Source organism: Macaca thibetana, chromosome 7 (genome assembly GCF_024542745.1).
Source record: "Macaca thibetana thibetana isolate TM-01 chromosome 7, ASM2454274v1, whole genome shotgun sequence".
In the NCBI taxonomy this organism is placed as follows: Eukaryota; Metazoa; Chordata; class Mammalia; order Primates; family Cercopithecidae; genus Macaca; species Macaca thibetana.
This window is the reverse complement of record NC_065584.1, coordinates 157667190-157686577: the sequence shown is the minus strand read 5'-3', so window position 1 is coordinate 157686577 and position 19388 is coordinate 157667190. Positions and strand designations below refer to the sequence as shown.

General features: G+C 39.8%; 1 protein-coding gene across 9 annotated transcripts in view; it reads right to left on the bottom strand.

Annotated features, from left to right (window-relative positions):
- The window catches only part of NEO1 (neogenin 1), a 259185-nt gene extending 242735 nt beyond the window's left edge, over nt 1-16450 (bottom strand). For 5 of the 9 annotated variants that reach the window (XM_050797717.1, XM_050797725.1, XM_050797718.1 and 2 more), the window contains exon 1: nt 16105-16418. In XM_050797717.1, coding sequence (XP_050653674.1) covers nt 16105-16234 — 130 coding nt within the window. In that variant the 5' untranslated portion in view covers nt 16235-16418. Of the gene's footprint in view, nt 1-16104 lie in introns of all 9 variants that reach the window. The other 4 variants (XM_050797726.1, XM_050797723.1, XM_050797720.1 and 1 more) reach the window with 3 other exon arrangements.
- Between the last annotated feature and the right edge of the window lie 2938 nt (nt 16451-19388).

The window sequence follows — 19388 nt, the reverse complement described above, 5'->3', positions numbered from 1 at the left end:
TTTGGGAGGCCAAGATGGGAGGATCGCTTAAGCCCAGGAGTTTAAGACCAGCTGGGCAACATAGCAAAATCCTGTCTCTACAAAAAAAATATAAAAATTAGCCCATGGTGACACATGACTGTAGTCCCAGCTACTTGGGAGGCTGAGGGGGGAGGATCACTTGAACCCAAGAGGTCGAGGCTGCAGTAAGCTGTGATTACCCCACTGTACTCCAGCCTAGGTGAGAGTGAGACCCTGTCTCAAAAACAAACAAAAAATCAAAAAGCCCCACTCTATCAAAGGGTTTCCATCGGTCGGGAGTTAACTAGCCTAGCACAGTCCTTCAGTGATTGCAGAATTTTAATCTAAATGTACATAAAAGTTAAAAAAAAAAAAAAAAAACAACAACTATTCTTTTTAATTGGATCAGACATCAAACTAAACCAAATGAAAACAAAAAAAAATACCCAGGGTAGATTCTCAGTTCAAGATGGCAAAACTAAGCTCATGCATTTAACCAATGCCCACCAACACCTCAGCTTAATATCCACTAAAATAACTAAACAAATTTTTTTTAAATTAATAAATAAAAACACCGGGGGGAAAATCTGTACCTCCACTGGAAATCACAGAATAGTGACAAGCATTATGTGGATGGACCCATGATAGCTCCAAGAAAAAAGGCTAGCAAAGCATCTGGTTCAGCACTCATGTTGAGGATTAGAGATAAGGGACAGAAACAGACCAGGTGCAGTGGCTCACACCTGTAATACCAGTACTTTGCGAGGCCAAGGCAGGTGGATCATTTGAGGTCAGGAGTTCGAGACCAAGCTGGCCAATGCGGCAAAACCCCATCTCTACTAAAAATACAAAAATTAGTCAGGTGTGGTGGTACACACCTGTAATTCCAGCTATTTGGGAGGCTATGGCACGAGAATCACTTGAACCCAAGAGTCAGAGGTTGCAGTGAGCCAAGAACGCACCAATGCACTCCAGCCTGGGTGTAGTGAGACTCTGTCTCAAAAAAAGCAGGGGCAAGGGGACAAAAACGAATAGAGGAGGCTGCCACAGCTAGCTCCACAATTGATTACCAGCCCTGAATGTTCCGTTTTTGAATTTCAGCATTGCAAACAATGCGTTAGCAGTAAACCTCCCTGTCTCACAGTTACCTGGCTATATCTTGCCCCTACTCCCTGCAAACCACCAGACCAATGATAAAGGAATGTAGATCATTCTGTTAAACCAATAATCTAGGAATGTCAATCAAACTGTTAAATGGTAGCAAATCTAAAAATTTCTCTTCTTTCATCTATACCTGAAATATTAGAAGAGGAACCCACACAAGCTTGAAAAGCATCCATTTCAACCAGCAATATTGAATATATATAGACATCATCATATCATCATGGTCACCACAGACACTTGAAAAGACCTAGAAGCTAAAAGAATGATTGTTCTATCAACTGGAGCAAAAATTTCCCCTGGAAAATTTACAGAGAGAAACAAATTTCAGAATATCATTAGAATTCCCAACTGCAGAAATCCCAATTATAGAAATCCTAAAGAAACTTAAAAGAATACTGTGTATATGAAAAGAGAACAATCTGAAATCAGGGAGATTGCTTTCGGCTACAAAACTACTCAATAATTTTCCAAAGAAATACAATTGGGACAACAAACAGCAGATTGCACATGATGAAAAAACCAGACAAACTTGAAAATTTATCATAAAACACAAATAACAGAAATGATGAAAGAGGCATTGAGAGAATTCAGCTTTCAGGAATGATACAGTAGATGGTTTAGACCAATTCTCCTACTGAGAATAACTAAAGAAACTAGACAAAACACAAAATATCTGTGTAAAGGCAATCAAGGCAATGAGGAATTGAGGAACCAAAATCCAAAAAGAAAGAAAAACCAAAGGGACAAATCTGGTATGTGGGGCTCCTTTTGGCCTAGAGCTATCAGCAGATTCTAAAGGCTACTGCTGCAGAGGCTGAGATGAGCACAGCTTTTGACAGTCTCAAGCCCAAAGGGGACAAAAACTGGAGTGAGGGCCTGCCAAGAGGGAGGGCAGACCCCTTAAACTGGATCAGAACCTCAAAGGGCTACATCCAAGAACTAAAGGTATATCTAAACTATTTCAACTTATAGAGTCTAAAGCCTAATTTTAAATCACCTCAATCCCTACGTAATGTGGTATGGGACTGTTAGTACCTCCAGCATAACCACCTACCGGAAGCAAAGGTAAATCCTTTCTGGGAGAAGGCAGTATCATCCAGATAATATAGATAATTTTTCATACACAACACCTGGCATTCAATCACAAATAAGAACATGAAAAAAAACCTTCCCAAATCAGGTGATATAACAGACATAAAAGCAAAACTCCTATGGGAACACACATGATGGAGTGGGTTAAAGGAATAAAAATACAAGATGGAGAACTTCAGCAGAGACCTGCAAACTATTTAAAAAAAAAAAAAAAAGAAATGACAGAACTGAAAAAGTCACTAAATGAAATTAAGAATTCAATAATAGAGAGTGCTGCCTCGAATCAGAATGTAAACTTATCAGAGACTATTACTGTTTTCCTAACAACCAAAACAGGGCAGACAAGCTACAAATCTATAGTTTTTCTGAACCCATCAGAGAGATAAGGATGTAAGGGAGTCTAAGTGAACTAAATTCCAATAGAATTTAATTCAGAAAAAAATATTTGAAGGGATAACAGCCAAGCCAAGAACTCTTCAAAAGTGATGAAAGTGATCAGCCCACACATACAACAAGCTCAATAAGCAGGATAAATACAAAGAAAACCGTAACTAGGCACATCATAGTGACATTTCTGACAACCATAACTAAAGAACAAATCTTAAAAGTGGCCAAAGGTGGGAGGTAAGCACATTACTTACAAAAGAAGAAAAATAAGACAGCTGACTTCTTACTAGAAAAGATAGAGTTCAGTGGACAATGGAATAACATATTTAAAGTGCTGAAAGAATACACTGTTTACCTAGAATTCTACATTCAGCACCCTCTTCTCAAAAATCCAAAAATGAAGGTGAAATACAAATGTTTTCAGACAGACAAAAGCTGAGAAAATTCATCTCCATCAAATCTAACTAAATGCTAAATTATATTCTCCAGGCAGAAAGAAATGATCCCAGATGAAAGATCAGAGATGCAGAAAAATAAATGAAGAGCAACTGAGAAAGGAAATATGTGGGTAAATCTAAATGAATAACTTAATGAATTTAAATAATTAGATCTAAATGAATAGTGAGTATGAAATAACATCTGATGGATCTTAAATATGCAGAGAACCAAAATACACAACAATAACATAACATAAAAACAAAAGAGAAGGACAAATGGAATTAAGGTGTTATAGAGGCCTTGCACTGTCCATGAAATCATACAAACAAGTTAAAGAAACATTCAGGAAACACTAAATGAATAGTAAAAGAAATTATAACTGGCAAGCTAAAAGAGAGGGAAATACAGAATAACTTAAAATAATCCAAAGACGGCAGGAAAAGAGAGAAAGGGGAATACAGAATAAGCAGTGCAAGCAGAAACAAATAATAAAATGGGAGGTTTAAAGCCAAATATACGAACTGTTACATTAAATAGACATGATTTAGTAAAAAGACAAAAACTGTCAGGCAAAAGAAAACAAAACCTAACCACATGCTACAAACATAAATATATGACTACAGGGCCAAATGCAGTGGCTCACATCTGTAATCCCAGCACTTTGGGAGGCCAAGGCAGGAGAATTACTTGAGCCCAGGAGTTCAAAACAAGCCTGGGCAATATAGTAAGACCTTGTCTCCAAAAAAAAATTAAAAAACTAGCTGGGCATGGTGGTGTGCATCTGTAGTCCCAGCTACTTGGGAGGCTGAGGCAGGAGGATCACTTGAGCCCAAGAGACAGAGGTTACAGTGAGCTGAGATCACACCACTGCACTCCAGCCTGGGCAACAGAGTGAGACTCTGTCTCTAAATTAATTAATTAATTTTAATAAAAGTACATAAAGTACAGAGAAGTCATATCACACACACATTTAAGTTAAAATAATTCAACTATGAGAGTGAGAGAGACAGAGAGAGAATATGAACTAATATAAATAGAACAAGCCATTCTACCTGCCATTCATATGAGCACAAATATGAACTTCCACCAGCTGAGCTCAGCTCCAGAATGTCTTAGTATGAGAATCTCATCACACTGCAATTCCAGAGTTTAAAAAAATAAAATAAAATAAAGTTTCTGTACAATAATACAAGTTTTTCTCTTCATTTGGTAGTTAACAAAAGAAATTATCTCTTCCAACATAGTGGAAAAACTGTCGACGACCAACTTATTGAGAGAGAAAATATCAGCCTCCAACTTGGGGTTTTCTTAAGGTATGCTAAAAGAGAATTACAACAACATGCAATTTTCACTTCACTCGCTGAATTTAAAGATAATGCCAAACTAAAATACAACGTCAATGTACCACCTTTTTTAAAAAATGAATAATCTCCCACCTAGTCATATTCTGGTGAAATTTCTAAATCCCTAATCATATACTCACATACAAAAATCTACAGATTTTTTTTGAAATCAAGTACCTAGTACCTAGTACATAATTACATTACATGCAGCATTAAATGCAGGAAGGAGAACTGCCCAGCAAGCTGTGAAAGAAAAAGATCGTGATACAGGAATTTTATATCAAGGTCAAGCTACTGCGCAAATACAGAGGCAAATCTAAAATCTTAAGTGTGAACAAAGTGGAACTGCCAAGCATCACAATGTCTACATTTCTAACCCCAAAATTTCAATGACTGACAAGGCTGACTCTGAAACAGAAATGCCTCTACTTAACTGTAACTACTCTGAAGAAGAAATAAATTCACTTTTCCACAAAGCTTACAGAGTTTTTTTAAAAGTATTCTTCAGAAAGTGGCAAACACTAACTCCTTAGAACCTCCTAATACACACAATCCTGAAGCTTACTTCTCTGGCTTTGAACAAACTCCAGAGAAATCACTGATTCGTAAAATAAGCCCACAATATCTAACAGGAAATAAATGAACTCTTAAAAAGCAAATACGTAATGATAAAGTTAATTTTCATTAAAAATTGGAACATGCACTATCTCCACCTTCCTTCCTACCATGACAGATTATCTTGCTATGATTTCATCATCATCACCCCTCTGCTACATGACAAATTATTAACTCCAGAATAAAAATGAACCTTACAAGAAATAGTTCACGGAACATTTCTGTTGCTTTTGCCTTTACTTTGCCTCATAATGCTCCGTATTTTACACTCCTGGCCAAAAAACAAACTAACAAACAAAACGCCTGCCCATCTAAAAACCCTACTTACGGCTTCAAAATCAGCTCAAGTCCTAAGAAACTCAGCTGAATATCCCAAACTAAACAAATCTTTATCCTCTTCAACACAAGCTGACTCATTTAACAATCTATTTATACATAGCCACCAAATAAACACAAAAAAATCACGTTACCTAATTTTCATGTCTTTTTAGCTAGCCTCTCCACCTAGTATACAATAATAAAAACAACAATAATAACAGTTTACATTCCATGAATAAGCCAGGCTTTGTTCTAAGCAGGGACACATATTAAGTCATTCATTGTTCATTTCAGCCCAGTAGAGTGGGTGGCTATGATATATGTCACTTAAAGAATTGTTCAGAATTGGCTCTGTATGCCTTCGTTCTCCCTGCCTACTGTTCTAATCTGGGGCCATGACATGCCTGCAGGGGTAAGGGAAATAAGTGGCATTACTTTAGCACTAGCTCATTTATTCACACAGGTGTTTCTCAATAAGCCTCCATAGGCAAAATGAAATTTATCATTTTATATAATTCTTATTCTACATCCTTACCTAGCTTTAATAGTGGTATCTTCTTCTGTAAACAGAGGAACATTTCCTCCCTTTGGAAACCCAACTACAGGTGTATGCCTAAGTCTTTGCCCCAGGCTTTCTTTTTCCTTCCTAAGTGTCATGAACTACACTTATGGCTTGAACTATCATCTCTATCAGATAATCTGTGAGCCTAGCTTCTAGCCTAGACTTCTCAACTGAGCCCTAATTCTGCAATCCTTCCTTTTACAGGGATGTTCTGCTGACATCTCAGGCTCAAGGTGTCCAACATGGAACCAATATCCATTGTTTCCAAACTTATTTCTTCTGCCGAATTCTTAATCCACTTTCCACTTTAAATCACCATAGTACCTTGGGCCAAACTGGCATTCAAGTATTTGACTAAATGAACTTAATCACTCCAAACCAAAATTGTTATTTCTGTCTTAAAAGAGGTAACAGCATGTTTCAATTCCTATTTGTTACTCAAATCAATGAATAAAACATTTAATTTTTTTCCTCAGAACAGTTTTAAAGCTTATGAATCAACATCAGGTTAGCATGAGCAGTGGTTAGCAGGAGTCAGATAACTAACCCAATTACTCATTTGCTTATCACTAAGTTAAGAACCACAAGCAGCCATGGAAGTTTTGACAAATTATAAAGTTTTAAATTACTCCTATTCTTAATTACATATTAGCTATATTTATAAATGAACCAATGATTCAAGATACAGAAATATGAAAAAAACACGTGAATATGAAATTCTCAGAAACAATATAAACCATCAACAAAAATCTGAAAAGATGCTCAACTCCATTAATAATTTTAAAATACAAAATGTACAGAGTTTTTTTTTTTCTTCTATCAAATTGGCGAAAAGACTAAGAAGTCTGAAAATAACCAATATGTTGGCAAGGATGTGTGGAAACAGACACTCTCGTTTGCTGCTCAAAGGAGTGTAAATCAGCTGTTTAGTAAACAATCTGGAAATAATGTGAATGCACATGCCCTCTTGCCCTACAATTCCACATCCACAAACTTATTTTATGGTTTACCTGCACATGTGCACAAATAGGGACATTTATAAACATGGGTTCACTGCATCATTTGTTTGCAATCAAAAACTTGGGAGCATCAAAAAGAAATTGGTTAAAGAAATTATGATATATCAGAAAATACAATTTCATATGGCTATCAAAACAACTCTGATAAATTTATACACACTCACATGGAAAGATGTCCTAAAACAAGTTAAAAATCAGTATGCACAGCAAAATCCAACTTTTTTTGTTATATATGTACTAGATATTTTAAGTATATAATTGTATATATAAAATAGACCAGAGTTATTAAAAGTGATTTCTCTGGGAACAAGGATTGAAGTGTATGATTTCACATTTTATTTTACATAGTATGAAATGTTACATTTTTAGCAATAAAAATTCAACAATTAACTGTACCCCCAAATTAAAAATCCACATACATGTTTCAACAATCAGGTTTAGTAACGCTGTTAATAAAGATAAACGTCATGGCCAGAGGGGTAGGAACCATACCCTGCCACCTCACCTCCCCTCCTGGTCACATTTCCTTTCTTCCTACCTCAGGCATCAAACTGAACCCTTACTAATTTGAGAGGAGATTAAGACTCAAGAGATTTCTGAGGGAAGATCTATCTCCCAAACAGCAACTATATCTACAGTAGGAGGGAATAAAAGGAAAGGCCAGGGGCAGGCAATATCCATTAGTAGTAATGGAAAGGGAAAGAAACTTTCCTCAACTTGGCTGAGACAGTAACTTCTGTTTATGGGAAGATCTCTGTATTCTTACACTTATTTTAAGTATCTTTCCTTGAAACTGTCACAACCTTCCTCTGCACGGGGCATTTCCCAAGATAGTCCTTCTACCTACTTCTGATCAGCTATGAGGCTTAGAAATTAGATTACACTGTTTGTTAGAATTGCCTATGAATTAAAGATAGGCTCTGAACAAAGTCCTTTGGGACTCTGAGATACGTATTTTCTTTGAAAATTATTTCTCTTATTCCCTAGTCTTCAGTTATATTCCAGAGGTAGGTGGCATAATGGTTGAGTTCTATGTAGGTGAGATACAACTAATAAACAGGTTAAGCCAGTGCAGTGTCACATTTGTAATCCCAGCACTTCGGGAGGCTGAGGCGGGTGGATTGCTTGAGTCCAGGAGTTTGAGACCAGCCTGGGCAATATGGTGAAACCCTGTCTCTACGAAAATACCCAAAAAAATTAGCTGGGCATGGTGAGGCACGACTGTAGTCCCAGCTACTTGGGAGGCTGAGGTTGGGGATCACCTGAGCCTGGAAGGTTGAGGCTGCAGTAAGCTGTGATCACGCCACTGCACTCCAGCCTGGGTGACAGAGTGAGAGCCCATCTCAAAATAAATAAATAAATAAAACGGTTATCACCACAAGAATTTCTGCACACAATCCCTTGAATATACAACACTATATAAATTTAAAACAACTAGTTGCCCGGGTACGGCAGTAGCTCACGCCTGTAATCCCAACACTTTGGGAGGCCGAGGCAGGCAGATCATTTGAGGTCAGGAGTTTGAGACCAGCCTGGCCAATATGGTGAAACCCTGTTTCTACTAAAAATACAAAAAAAAAAATGAGCAGGGTGTGGTGGTGAATGCCTGCAGTCCCAGCTACTTGGGAGGCTGAGGCAGGAGAATGGCTTGAACCTGGAAGGCAGAGGTTGTAGTGAGCCAAGATCACACCATTACACTCCAGCCTGGGCAACAGAGTGAGACTCAGTCCCAAAACAAAATAAAACAAAACAAAAAACTAGTAATCCCACCTCCAACTTCAAAAGCTTTCAACAATTAACCAAAAAGATCTTCAAATTTTACTTGTTATATTTAAAGTTATGCTGTGAATTAAAAAACTATAAATGAAACATAATTTGTTATTATTCTATTCCTAAATTTGTAAATAATAATGCTATTATCTTAACTAGACCTCTTAAAGACACATTTTGGTGATTTTATTTTTTTAACCACTAAAGCAGAAAAACAGAAACATTCTGTTTTCAATTTCCACATAGTATCACTACAAAAATTCACTCTGCTCAGGACTCCTCAGTAAGTTTTACTATTGCTGACCAATAATCAATTCTGAAAATCAGTATGATCAATCTCCAGATTTCCAAAAAACATGGGAGTAGCTGCACCCCCAGATGGCTCAATTATGAGCATTCTCATACATTCAAACACTGCAGTAATCACTTAGAGGAAATTATATGTAACTCCTTCTTGAGAATTCTAGTCTACTGGCTTTATAAAACTAAGTTAGGACTACTCTAAAGATACTGAATCAAAATTATGAGGGAAAGCAGCACTATTCCTTGATCAACAGTAACACAATGATTCCAGAATGTATTTTTCTACCTACAGCAGAAATGGCACTTTCTCTCACCAAATCAAGTTATGTAATATCTACCTCACCTCCACCATTAGACCAAATGCTTCCTGAGGACAGAAAGCACGTCCAATTCATCTTTATTTCCACAGTGCAGTTTTGTGCATAATTAGCCCTCAAAGAGAGATATTTGCAACCAGCCAAAATTACTGCAACTCTTAGCTTTGCCTATAGAACTGACTTAATAAAAAGTTAAATGTAAGGATTCTTGCTATGAAATAATTTTAAAGAAGGTTATTTCTAAGGATTCTTTAAAAAAGGAAAAGCAGAGACACACAATCTGAACTGTAGACCACCAATCTACTAACTCTTCAGAATTCAAGAACTGACTTCATTCAGTAAAATAAAACATATATAACCAGCTTACCTCTCTGCTTTTTCTTTATGTAAAGGAGTCAAACAGGGAATCAAAACCTGTTTACATAAGCCAGCTCTGTAAGCTGGTCAATTTACTTTACATCCCTCCCAAGCCTAAGAGAAAGCATCTAAATTTCCGGTAATACTGCATCTTAAAATACCTCACAATTACTTAACACTGAAGCAATATAACTCAGCACTAAAGCTATTTTTACACATATAAAATAAAATCATATACAATCATTTGCAAGTAACAGAAGATTTTCCAATCATATCCTACTTCCCACTACAAAAAAAAATAAATAAATAAAGACGTACAATAACTTGGGCTTTAGGGAATGAAAAAAGGTGACTTTTGCATCGGAAAACCAGAAATGACCAGTGTTAGAACACAATAACTGAACAGAAGTTATTAAGCTGAAACAAACCCACTGTTCCATATTATGAACTTCAGAGTAAGAGAAACTTGAAGGTAGAAGGGATCTTTGAAATTACTTATTAATTAGCTCAACCTTTCAGTTAACAGATGAATCTGCATTTTAAAATATGGCCTTAAGTACCCAAAGTTCACAATTAAAAGTGGTAAAACCTTGAAAAAGTTATAAAAGTACTAGTCAATGGTATAACTCTTAATATCATTACTTTTCTATAATAAATGGAACCCTGACTCCCACATACACACACAAGTTAACTTTTCACCAGCAATCCTATATGTGAGAATCCAAAATATAGAAAGACCGTAAGAAAGAATATGTTCATCACAGCATTCTTTATCACAGAAAAATAGTAAAAATAACTTCAATATCCATAACAGGAGAATACACAATTAGCAGCAGAAAGCAGAGGAATAAAGAACATAGGCTTTGAAGTTGCAAAGATCTGGATTCCAATGCCAGCTTTTCCACATGACAGGCTGTGAGACCTTTGGCAAGGCACTTAATATCTGAGACTCAATTTCCTCATCTGTGGAATGTGAAGAAATTGCCATTTTCCTCACAGGACTGTGTAAAAGATTAAATACATGTGAAAGAGCATAGCACAATGCCTGGAACTCAGGGAGTGTTCTATAAATACTACTTTAATTAGCCACTATTATTATATTTGCTCCCTGGAATATTACATACACATTTTAAATAATAGTTATAGGAAAATCTGTATATACTGGCATGGAAGAATCTCCAACACACTAAGTGAAAAAGCAAGTCGAAAAAACAATAGGTAGTATGATCCTGCTTATCTGTAAAAAAATAAAACTATACACACATATGCACATGCAAGGGAAGATATTAAAAGGGGTTACTTATGGGTTTAAAAAATGGAATTTGTGGGTAGGAGTGATAAAATGTTTTATTCTATGTATTTTTATATTGTTTGACTGCAAACAAACATATATTTATGTATTTTTAAATAAGTTTTTAAAACAAAATGATTTAAAGATAATGTGACAACAAAGAAAAATGGTATGTCAAGGGAAAACATTTCAGGTTATACATACACCATAATTACAATGTAAAAAGATAACATGCCAGATAGGCAGTAACTAGAAAGAAATATACCAAAATTATACCAGTGGGTCTAAATGACTTTTTTTGTCACTACTTACAAAATTTTTGAATCAAAAAAACTCTCCTCATTCTAAATGAATCCAAAATTTGGGCTCTGTTTTAAAATCATCTTTCACTAGCTTGTGTTCATGACAAAGTTGATTTTTCAAAATCTTAAACACAAAACTTTTCCTCACTTCACTTACCTCTCCGGTCAATATGATCTTACCTACAGTTATTTCCTCTAACTGTTCGCCAATTATTGACGCAACCTTACCCAAAAGCCTAAACACTTACCAATGATATGGTAAATAGTTCCCAATCACATGGAAGTCACTTATAAAATAAAGTGTTTGGAAAAAAGACTATTAAATAGAGCCTCCATATAATGAGATTTATTAAAGTTGCCCCAATATTTTAATTGAGGTAGAGAAAAACTCGTAAGAAACCAGCAATGATTAAGCCAAAAGAAAAAAAAAATCTACACTTCCAAATAATTTAATAGAATTATAGTATATTTTTAGAGTTCACAAAGAAACAGTAAAGCCATTCTACACAGGTATGGTACTTTATAGTTTATGAACAATTTTACATTTTATTTTTCTGACAATCCAGTTAGGTAGGTAAGGTATTATTCTTGCCTGCCTATATCTCCCAACTTACAGATGTATGTGAAGTTGTAGAACCATAAGTCATACTCCATATCCTCTGCCTTCATATATATCTTTTCATTATCCCACATCATGTATTAATTTTCATACAGTTTATGAAAATCAGTCACATTTCTTATCTTCTTTGAGCATTCATCCCAGAATTCTATGATCTCTTTTGTGCCTCATTCTGACAGGCAGAGCAATGCCATCAGTCTTTTCTTTTAGATGACTCAGTAAGATCAAAGATCTTTCCAAAGATGACAAAACTAAAAAACACGAAAACTACGACATATCCAGGAGGATGACCAAGCTCACAAAAGATCTGAAAACTAAGTAATGCGAAGAGTGACCGAAGGAATTAAGGATGGTTAACATAAAGAGGATAAGGGGGAAGGGCAGGGGGGCCCACACACACATGCAAACGTGCACACATGAAATGTGATTAGACATGTGAAGGGCCATCATATAAAGGAATCAGATTTGTGCTGTATGGCCCTAGGTGTTAAAAACAAAGGCAATTCAACATTCAGTCAACAAACATTTACTGGTTATCTTCTCTACGCTACATGCTAGTGCTACATTAGGGAAACAAAAGTGAGTAAGACAACCCAGCCAACCCTTCAGAGGTTGAGACTAGCAGAAGAGACAAGAAAATAAGTAATACAAGATGAAAAATACTCAGGAAGCTATGGGAACACAGAACAGTGACCATAACTCTCTTTGGAAGAGAGGGCTGGTGGAGAAAAATTCATTGACTAGATAAGGAGTTTCAGAAGTGGACAAGGTGAGAAGTGACAGGAAGAACAGAATGTGCAAAGGCACGGAGATCTCAGCCGCGTCGTTAATCTGGAGTGGTGCAACGCAAGGTGCATGTTAGGGGTGACAAGAGATGAGGCTTTATTGGGTTTGGGAGAACAGAGGTAAAGAATACAAAGGGCCTCACAATCTCCATGCCAAAGAGTTCTACCACCCAAGCTACAGAACACTAGTAAGAGATTTTAAGTAGGAGAGTGGCATGCTCAGGAAAATATTTCAGAAAGCTCATCCTAGCAGGACAGACTTCTGGAGGGTAACAGTACAGACAAAGAGATTAATTATGGAGTCACTACTGTTAGCCCACGTGGGGATGAAGATGAAAAGATACCGATTCAGAGTCAAGAAATAGCTGAGAGGTAAAAAGCAAAAAGAACTATCAGCTATGGGAATGGGAAGAGGAGGTCTTCTTGATCTCAGCTTGGGCAAGTGGGTAACAGTGATGACCAAGGCAGGCAACACAAGAAGACAAATCCATGCAATTATTCCAACATGAGAGACAGGGGCCAGTAGCTGGTTTGTTCTTGTTTAAAGAACAGGGATGAAGGAAGCACGAAGGAAGATGACACAGAGTTTAACTTCGAACTTGAGTAACCTAAGATGCCTATTTAGTGAAGGTAGCAAGTGGCACGTGAGAAAGCATGAATTAAGAGAGTTCTCGGCTCACAGGTGGCAACTGAGGGCAAACAGAGTATGTGAAATGAGATAAGCTTTAGATACTAATATTTAATGAGTTAAAGAAAAGTCAGAAAGACAAATGAAGAATTAATCAGAGAAGAGATTAACCTGAAGATAGAGTAATGCTGAAAAAGGTAAGCAAAGAGGAAAAAATGTAAGAAGGGTGGGGAGGGTGAAAACTACAGTGAAATGTATTGTATAAAGCAAAATTTTCTAACAGATGTTATTCAACACAGAAATGGACTACCCTGTAAGGCAATGAATCACATCATGAAATAAATGGTTCAGGCAGAAGCTATAGAGTCCTCGGTGAAGAATGTTCACTCTAAATAGAGAAGACCTGCATTGCACAGGCTGCTGTCATGTCATCTCCCCAAGGTCCCTATGTATCTTTTCAGTAATCTGCCCTTCTTCACAATACAAGATTATGTTCCTACTCAATTCCAACTCTCCTCCCTTGCTGAACATTTTCTATCACCCGTCCTTTACTTTTTACTTTTTCCTCCACCTCCGTATGTCTATGTCTAACCTCAGACAGAACAACACCTTCCATTTATCCTATTGTCCCACATCTCTATTTGTCTCCACCTTTTACTACTGAACATATCTACTCTCCTACCATCTATTCACTATAATCCCCTACAAAAAGATTTCTGAGTCTATCACTCTACAAAAATAAAAAAAAAAAATAAAACTACTGACAAAGGACATCTGATCTGTGGACAGCTCGTTCCAGTTGCTGCTTACTCAGTTCTCCAGTCTCTTGATCTCTTCCGCAGTTTTATGGCAGAACTGACCAATCCCTCCTTATTGCAGTTATTCCTTTCACTTTTGTAATGAAGCAGAGCGGTTTACAGGAAACACTCTAGACCGAGAACCAGAAGATCTATGTTCTAGACCCAACTACACCACTAATTACCTGTGAGCCTCCCCACCTCCACTCCTACTCACTCCTCAGATCTCAGTTCTTGTGAGGCACCCTAACACCCAGACTAGGTTATGTCACTCCAGTACCTACTTTCTCAAACCTATTCTCCTTTGTAGTGCTTATCACAATTCCTTAATTATATAATTAGTAGCTGGATGGCTATCTTTCCTACCCACATACCAGACTGTAAACTCCATGAAGGCAGAGAGCACATGCCTTGCACCTCATCTGTGCAAAATAAAACCTGTCAATTGAGTTAATGTTGAAACAGATGTTAAGACCACTTCCTGAGACTGCTTACATTATTTTTATTATCCTAAGTAATAAGATTACTAGCATTTTAGTTACTTACAAAATTATCGACAAAGCTTCAAACAAAAACTCCATCTATTAACTTGAAATTTGATGAACTACATATGAACTTCCACATAAAATAGATCATGAGTAACAGGAACTTGTTTTCTAAACATTTCAGCACCAAAATGTGTTCTAAACCACATATGGACTGAATGCATAAATGTACATCATGACATAAGCGACGTTTAATTTGACATTAAAACACTATTGTTTACGTAGCTGTTTAGAAAATACCCACTGGTACTTTAGGTTTAAAGCTGTTCTTTACCATTGGCAAAAGCCATGAGCTACATACACAGCAAGGAAATGAAAAGTTTATCAGTTAAGTTACTTTGCAGTGTGATTTTAAATATTATTTCATATAAATCAGGGAAAAACAAGTACTGGTTCAGCGGTAAGATTGCTTTCAAATGTAAAAATATATCTCACACGAGTGAAAGTTTTGTCAAGTTTTACGGTACCCCACCTTGGTCAAACAATTTTAACAGATTACACGCTAATTTGACTTTCAACTGCTGAGTGTATCCTGCTCAACAATACCGTGAGGTCCTTCCTGGAAGGCTTGGCATTTTTGTTCGTTGGTCCCCTTAAGTAAATAGGAATGCAGGTGGTTTCAGTAATCTATAATATTCCAAAACAGAACTGAAAATGGCTTTTGAGGTTCAATATGTTTATACAATGCCATCTCAAAACATCGTACAAGTACTTAAAATCCGATGCTCAGACAATTCCCTTGGTTAAGAGTGGTTAACAGGCTGTAAATATAGTTGTAATCCCCAGGAAAGAGGAGGCATTCCATAACGGAAACACTAACAGATACGATCACTCCGTGCCGCTCTCCAAGGCGTCCTCATCGTTAAATCAACACCAGGGGTTGTGAGCGGGCAATTGTGCCCCTCTGACACCCCCGCTCTTCCGCAGACTTCGGGCTCCAATCCCCGCGCGAGGAGTCCCTCGAGACCAGCCAGCGCTTCCCCGAGACTTCGGAAGCTGGGAAATCCCTGGCTAGGGAACCAGGAGTTCAAGCCCCCTCCCCTTTCCTTTCCTGAAAATTAATGAATTGGCCATCCGATTGTTTATTTAATGAGGTGTGTAGTGGCCTCTACTGGTGCTAGTGTGAGCACAAGAATGTCCCACTCTTACAAGTGGGATGAACCTGGGGGAGGGGAGAGAGGCGAGGGGTGAACCTGCCTCCAGGTACAAAGCTCGGAACTAGACCTCGGCGCCCCCGACCTGCCCCCCGGCAGCCGCCCCTCCACCGGCGGCGCCCCCTTTCGCCCTTCCCCTCCCCACCACGCACGATCCCCTTTCTCTACGGCAACCAGAGCCGAGGCAGAGAAGTTCCTGCACGTTTCCTCCTGGATCCTAAACAAAAACACCGCAGCCGCCGCCGCCTGAGCCGGTGCCGCGCCCCAGCGCACCCCCGGGCCCGCGCCCGCCGCTTACCTGGGGACTGCGGCGCGGAGCCGCTCCTGGCGGCCGCGGCGCCCGGCGTCCGGCGCCCGAGCAGCAGCAGGCAGTAGAGCCAGAAGGAGGAGGTGCTGAGGAGTCGCCGGGCTCCCCGCTCCGCCGCCATCTCTTCCCCGAGAGTGAGCGGCGGCGGCGGCGGCGACAGCGCCGCGGAGCCCTTGCCTTCTTCCCTCCCGCGCGTCTCAGCCGGTCCCTCGCTGCAGGCTCGGCTCCCGCGGCCGCCGCTGCTCCAGCCCGGCCCGGCCCGGCCCGGCCCGCGCGGCCCCTCTCGCGGAAGGGGAGACTCAGGGGCGCCTCCCTCCTGCAGCGGGGCGGGGAGGGGAGGAGAGCGGAGAGGGGGAGTCAGTACATTCCGGGGCGGGGGGGTGGGTCGGTCTCCAGGTTCCAGGCGCCGCCACCCGCCGCCGACTCCGGCTCCACACACCAGCGCGAGGGGGGCGGAGACCGAGAACGGCGGGGGCGGGGGGCGGGAGTCCCGGGCGCGCGCACGCGCACGCGCGCGCCTCCCTCGCCCGCACCTCCTGGGCTCCGCGCGCGGCCCGCCCCCGCTCCAATCCCGGCTGCCGCCTCGCGGGCCGAGACGGGCCCGCTCCCCTCCCCCTTCTCCCCGGAGCCGCTCACTGGTGCGGGGCGCGCGCACCGGGCGCTGCTGCTGGCGTCAGGGAAACCCCGGAGAAGCGGATCCTCCTCCTCCTCCTCCCGCCAGCTAGCCGCAGCCCCTCGGCTCCCGGGGACAGATTTCCCCCCTCACCTCCCCAGACGCCTCTGGCTGCAGAGACCTGAGGGCGAGAGGCGCTCCGAGCTCAGGCTGGTCCGGGAGGCCAGCGTGGGCGCGCACCTCTGCACAGTCCGGGCCTGGAGCGTCTATATAGGGCCTCAGAGGAAACCGAATGGCCTCCGGGAGGAAACCTGGGTGCGCAGTGGGTCGGCGCGGGGATTTATGTGCTCGCCAAAAACAATAGCGATCCCGCCCGGCTCTTGCTGGGCCCTGGCGCGGCTCCCGTGGGAGGGGGCCGGCCGCGCAGCCGCTGACCTCCGGCTTCCAGGCCGGGCCGCCCTCGCCGCGCGCTTCCCCCGGGCAGCGCCGGGACCCGCCCGAACCGCGCCCCCACCCGCGTCGCTCGGCCCGGGTCCAGGGAACTAGGCACAGACAAAGGTGCCCGCTGTCCACTTTCTCAGCTCGTGCGAGGGCCCCGACCGAGCCCTGGGACTCCCGGGGGCCAGTCCTCTCGCAGTAACTGCTACGTTTTACCTGTACCTTTGCGGGACACTTCGCGTTTTCCTACCTGGGAATCACGTCTTTCGCTGATAAACCAAGGAGCAAGTGGGATATGATTTTAAACCACTTAGTAATCGTGAGGCATCACCCAGGCTACCCAAAGTTAGGAGAAAGCAGTTTGTAGTTCCGCTGCTGATGAGATTATTGATCATTTTGTATACTGCACCCATGGAAATTTTTTAAAGAAAATTTCTTTGTGTGATTACGCAATCAGAGTCATGTTTGGTGGTTAATAGGAGTTGGGTTTTATTCATTCTTCTGTACAGTCGATAACCGAAATGTCTTGCTTCCCACAAGAAAATGGCTATTTCACTAACATATCCCTCTGTGCTTTCTCATAGTTACTTTCTAAAGATATTTTATTCTAAAGCGCCAAAATGAACAATATAAGACATGGATTAACATCGGGAGGGAAGAGCTCAGAATCTTCCTAGAAGCTCTTAAATCATCAAAACGGTTAAATTGGGAATTCTCATCCCAGTTCTTTGAAACAATTGACTTAATAGAGGAAACACACGCTTATGGTTTTTCACTAGGGAAACCATTTAAATACCTTTTTGTTTTGGTTAGACTTGTTAACCAGCAAAAATATTTCCTAAATACCCGTGATTGACCTGTTAAATTAGAAATAGATTACCTCCCAATTACTTCACAAGTATTTGCTTAATTAACCTTTAATAATCACATCATTATTCAGTTTTCTGAGATAATTAATGAGAAAAGCTCTTTGAAAACTGTAAATTGCCTTGCAAATGTTAATTTCCTGATATCTTTTCTAAGTCTGGAAAGATTTCATTATATTAAACATACAACGTGTAATATGACTTCTGAGATGAAGCTTACATCTGTCTCCAAGTTTTGAAAAATACATGAGTTGTGGTTAGTGACAGACTGGTTTTCATATATGACTTCTATGAACTGTCTCAGTAATTTATCAGCCCACTGTGTATATCAGTTTTATATCAAAAAGTTTAAAGCAGTTGTATATTTCTGGCTTGTGATTAAATCACAATTTTAATAAAACCCACTCTATTATACCACTAATAGATGGAGCCCCAGGTTAAAGCTACAGATCCTACATCAGTTGAAGATAGTTAAATAACTCAGGCACACACTTGAATTCAGCTCCTTTGTTTCAAAGTCACTGACACTGTCAACATGCCCTTTAAAAATCATCATTGAGTAATTAACCTGTTCTTTGTTTAGTAAAGCATATCTGAGAAAAGATTTTCTTAGGCATCTCTTTTATCATTCTTATTCTCCCAACAAGATTTTCAACAAATACTTCAGCCTGCACCTATACTGCCAATCAACACTTTTATATTGTCTAAACTATCAATCTATGAAGAGATATTAAACCACTCATGAAATTAACAGTTTTTTCATCTACGTAAAGTTAGCACATGAGGCCCATGTTCAAGGAATAAGTGCACAAAGAAACTTTAGAGCAAAGAAAACAGAGTGGCCATTGTATGTCAGTAAAAGTTATCGAAATGCAGGCCAAAAATAACTAGACTGATATCTTGTGAAATTTATGCTAATGTATTTTGATGTAAAAATTAAATGAAATATTAAAGCCTACGAATATAAAACTTGGTAGGAATCTTATTCTCTATAGTAAAAGGATTTTTTTTTCAACATTAGAAAGGACGTACAATTCAGTGTTTAACTGCTGGCAGTAATGAGATTCTGCAGCTGAGTTCCTGGCTGGATCCCAGTATCCGAGGTAGAGAAGAAGATAGCTAGTCCACTGACTAGCAAGATCTCAGGATGGAACACAGCAGACTTCAACTAGAAGTTGCCCCAGTCTTAAGAAAGTGATTTTCTTCTGCACAGAGATTGTTATTTTTATATTTGCCCTTTACTTTCCACTAGGTAAGATTTTTTTTTTCTCCTGTTCTCCTTCAAAAGCCACCTGTTCTAGGGAGCCATCTCTGATTAAGCGTAATTAAAAAGGATGTGTGCTCCTTTTTAAGTACAA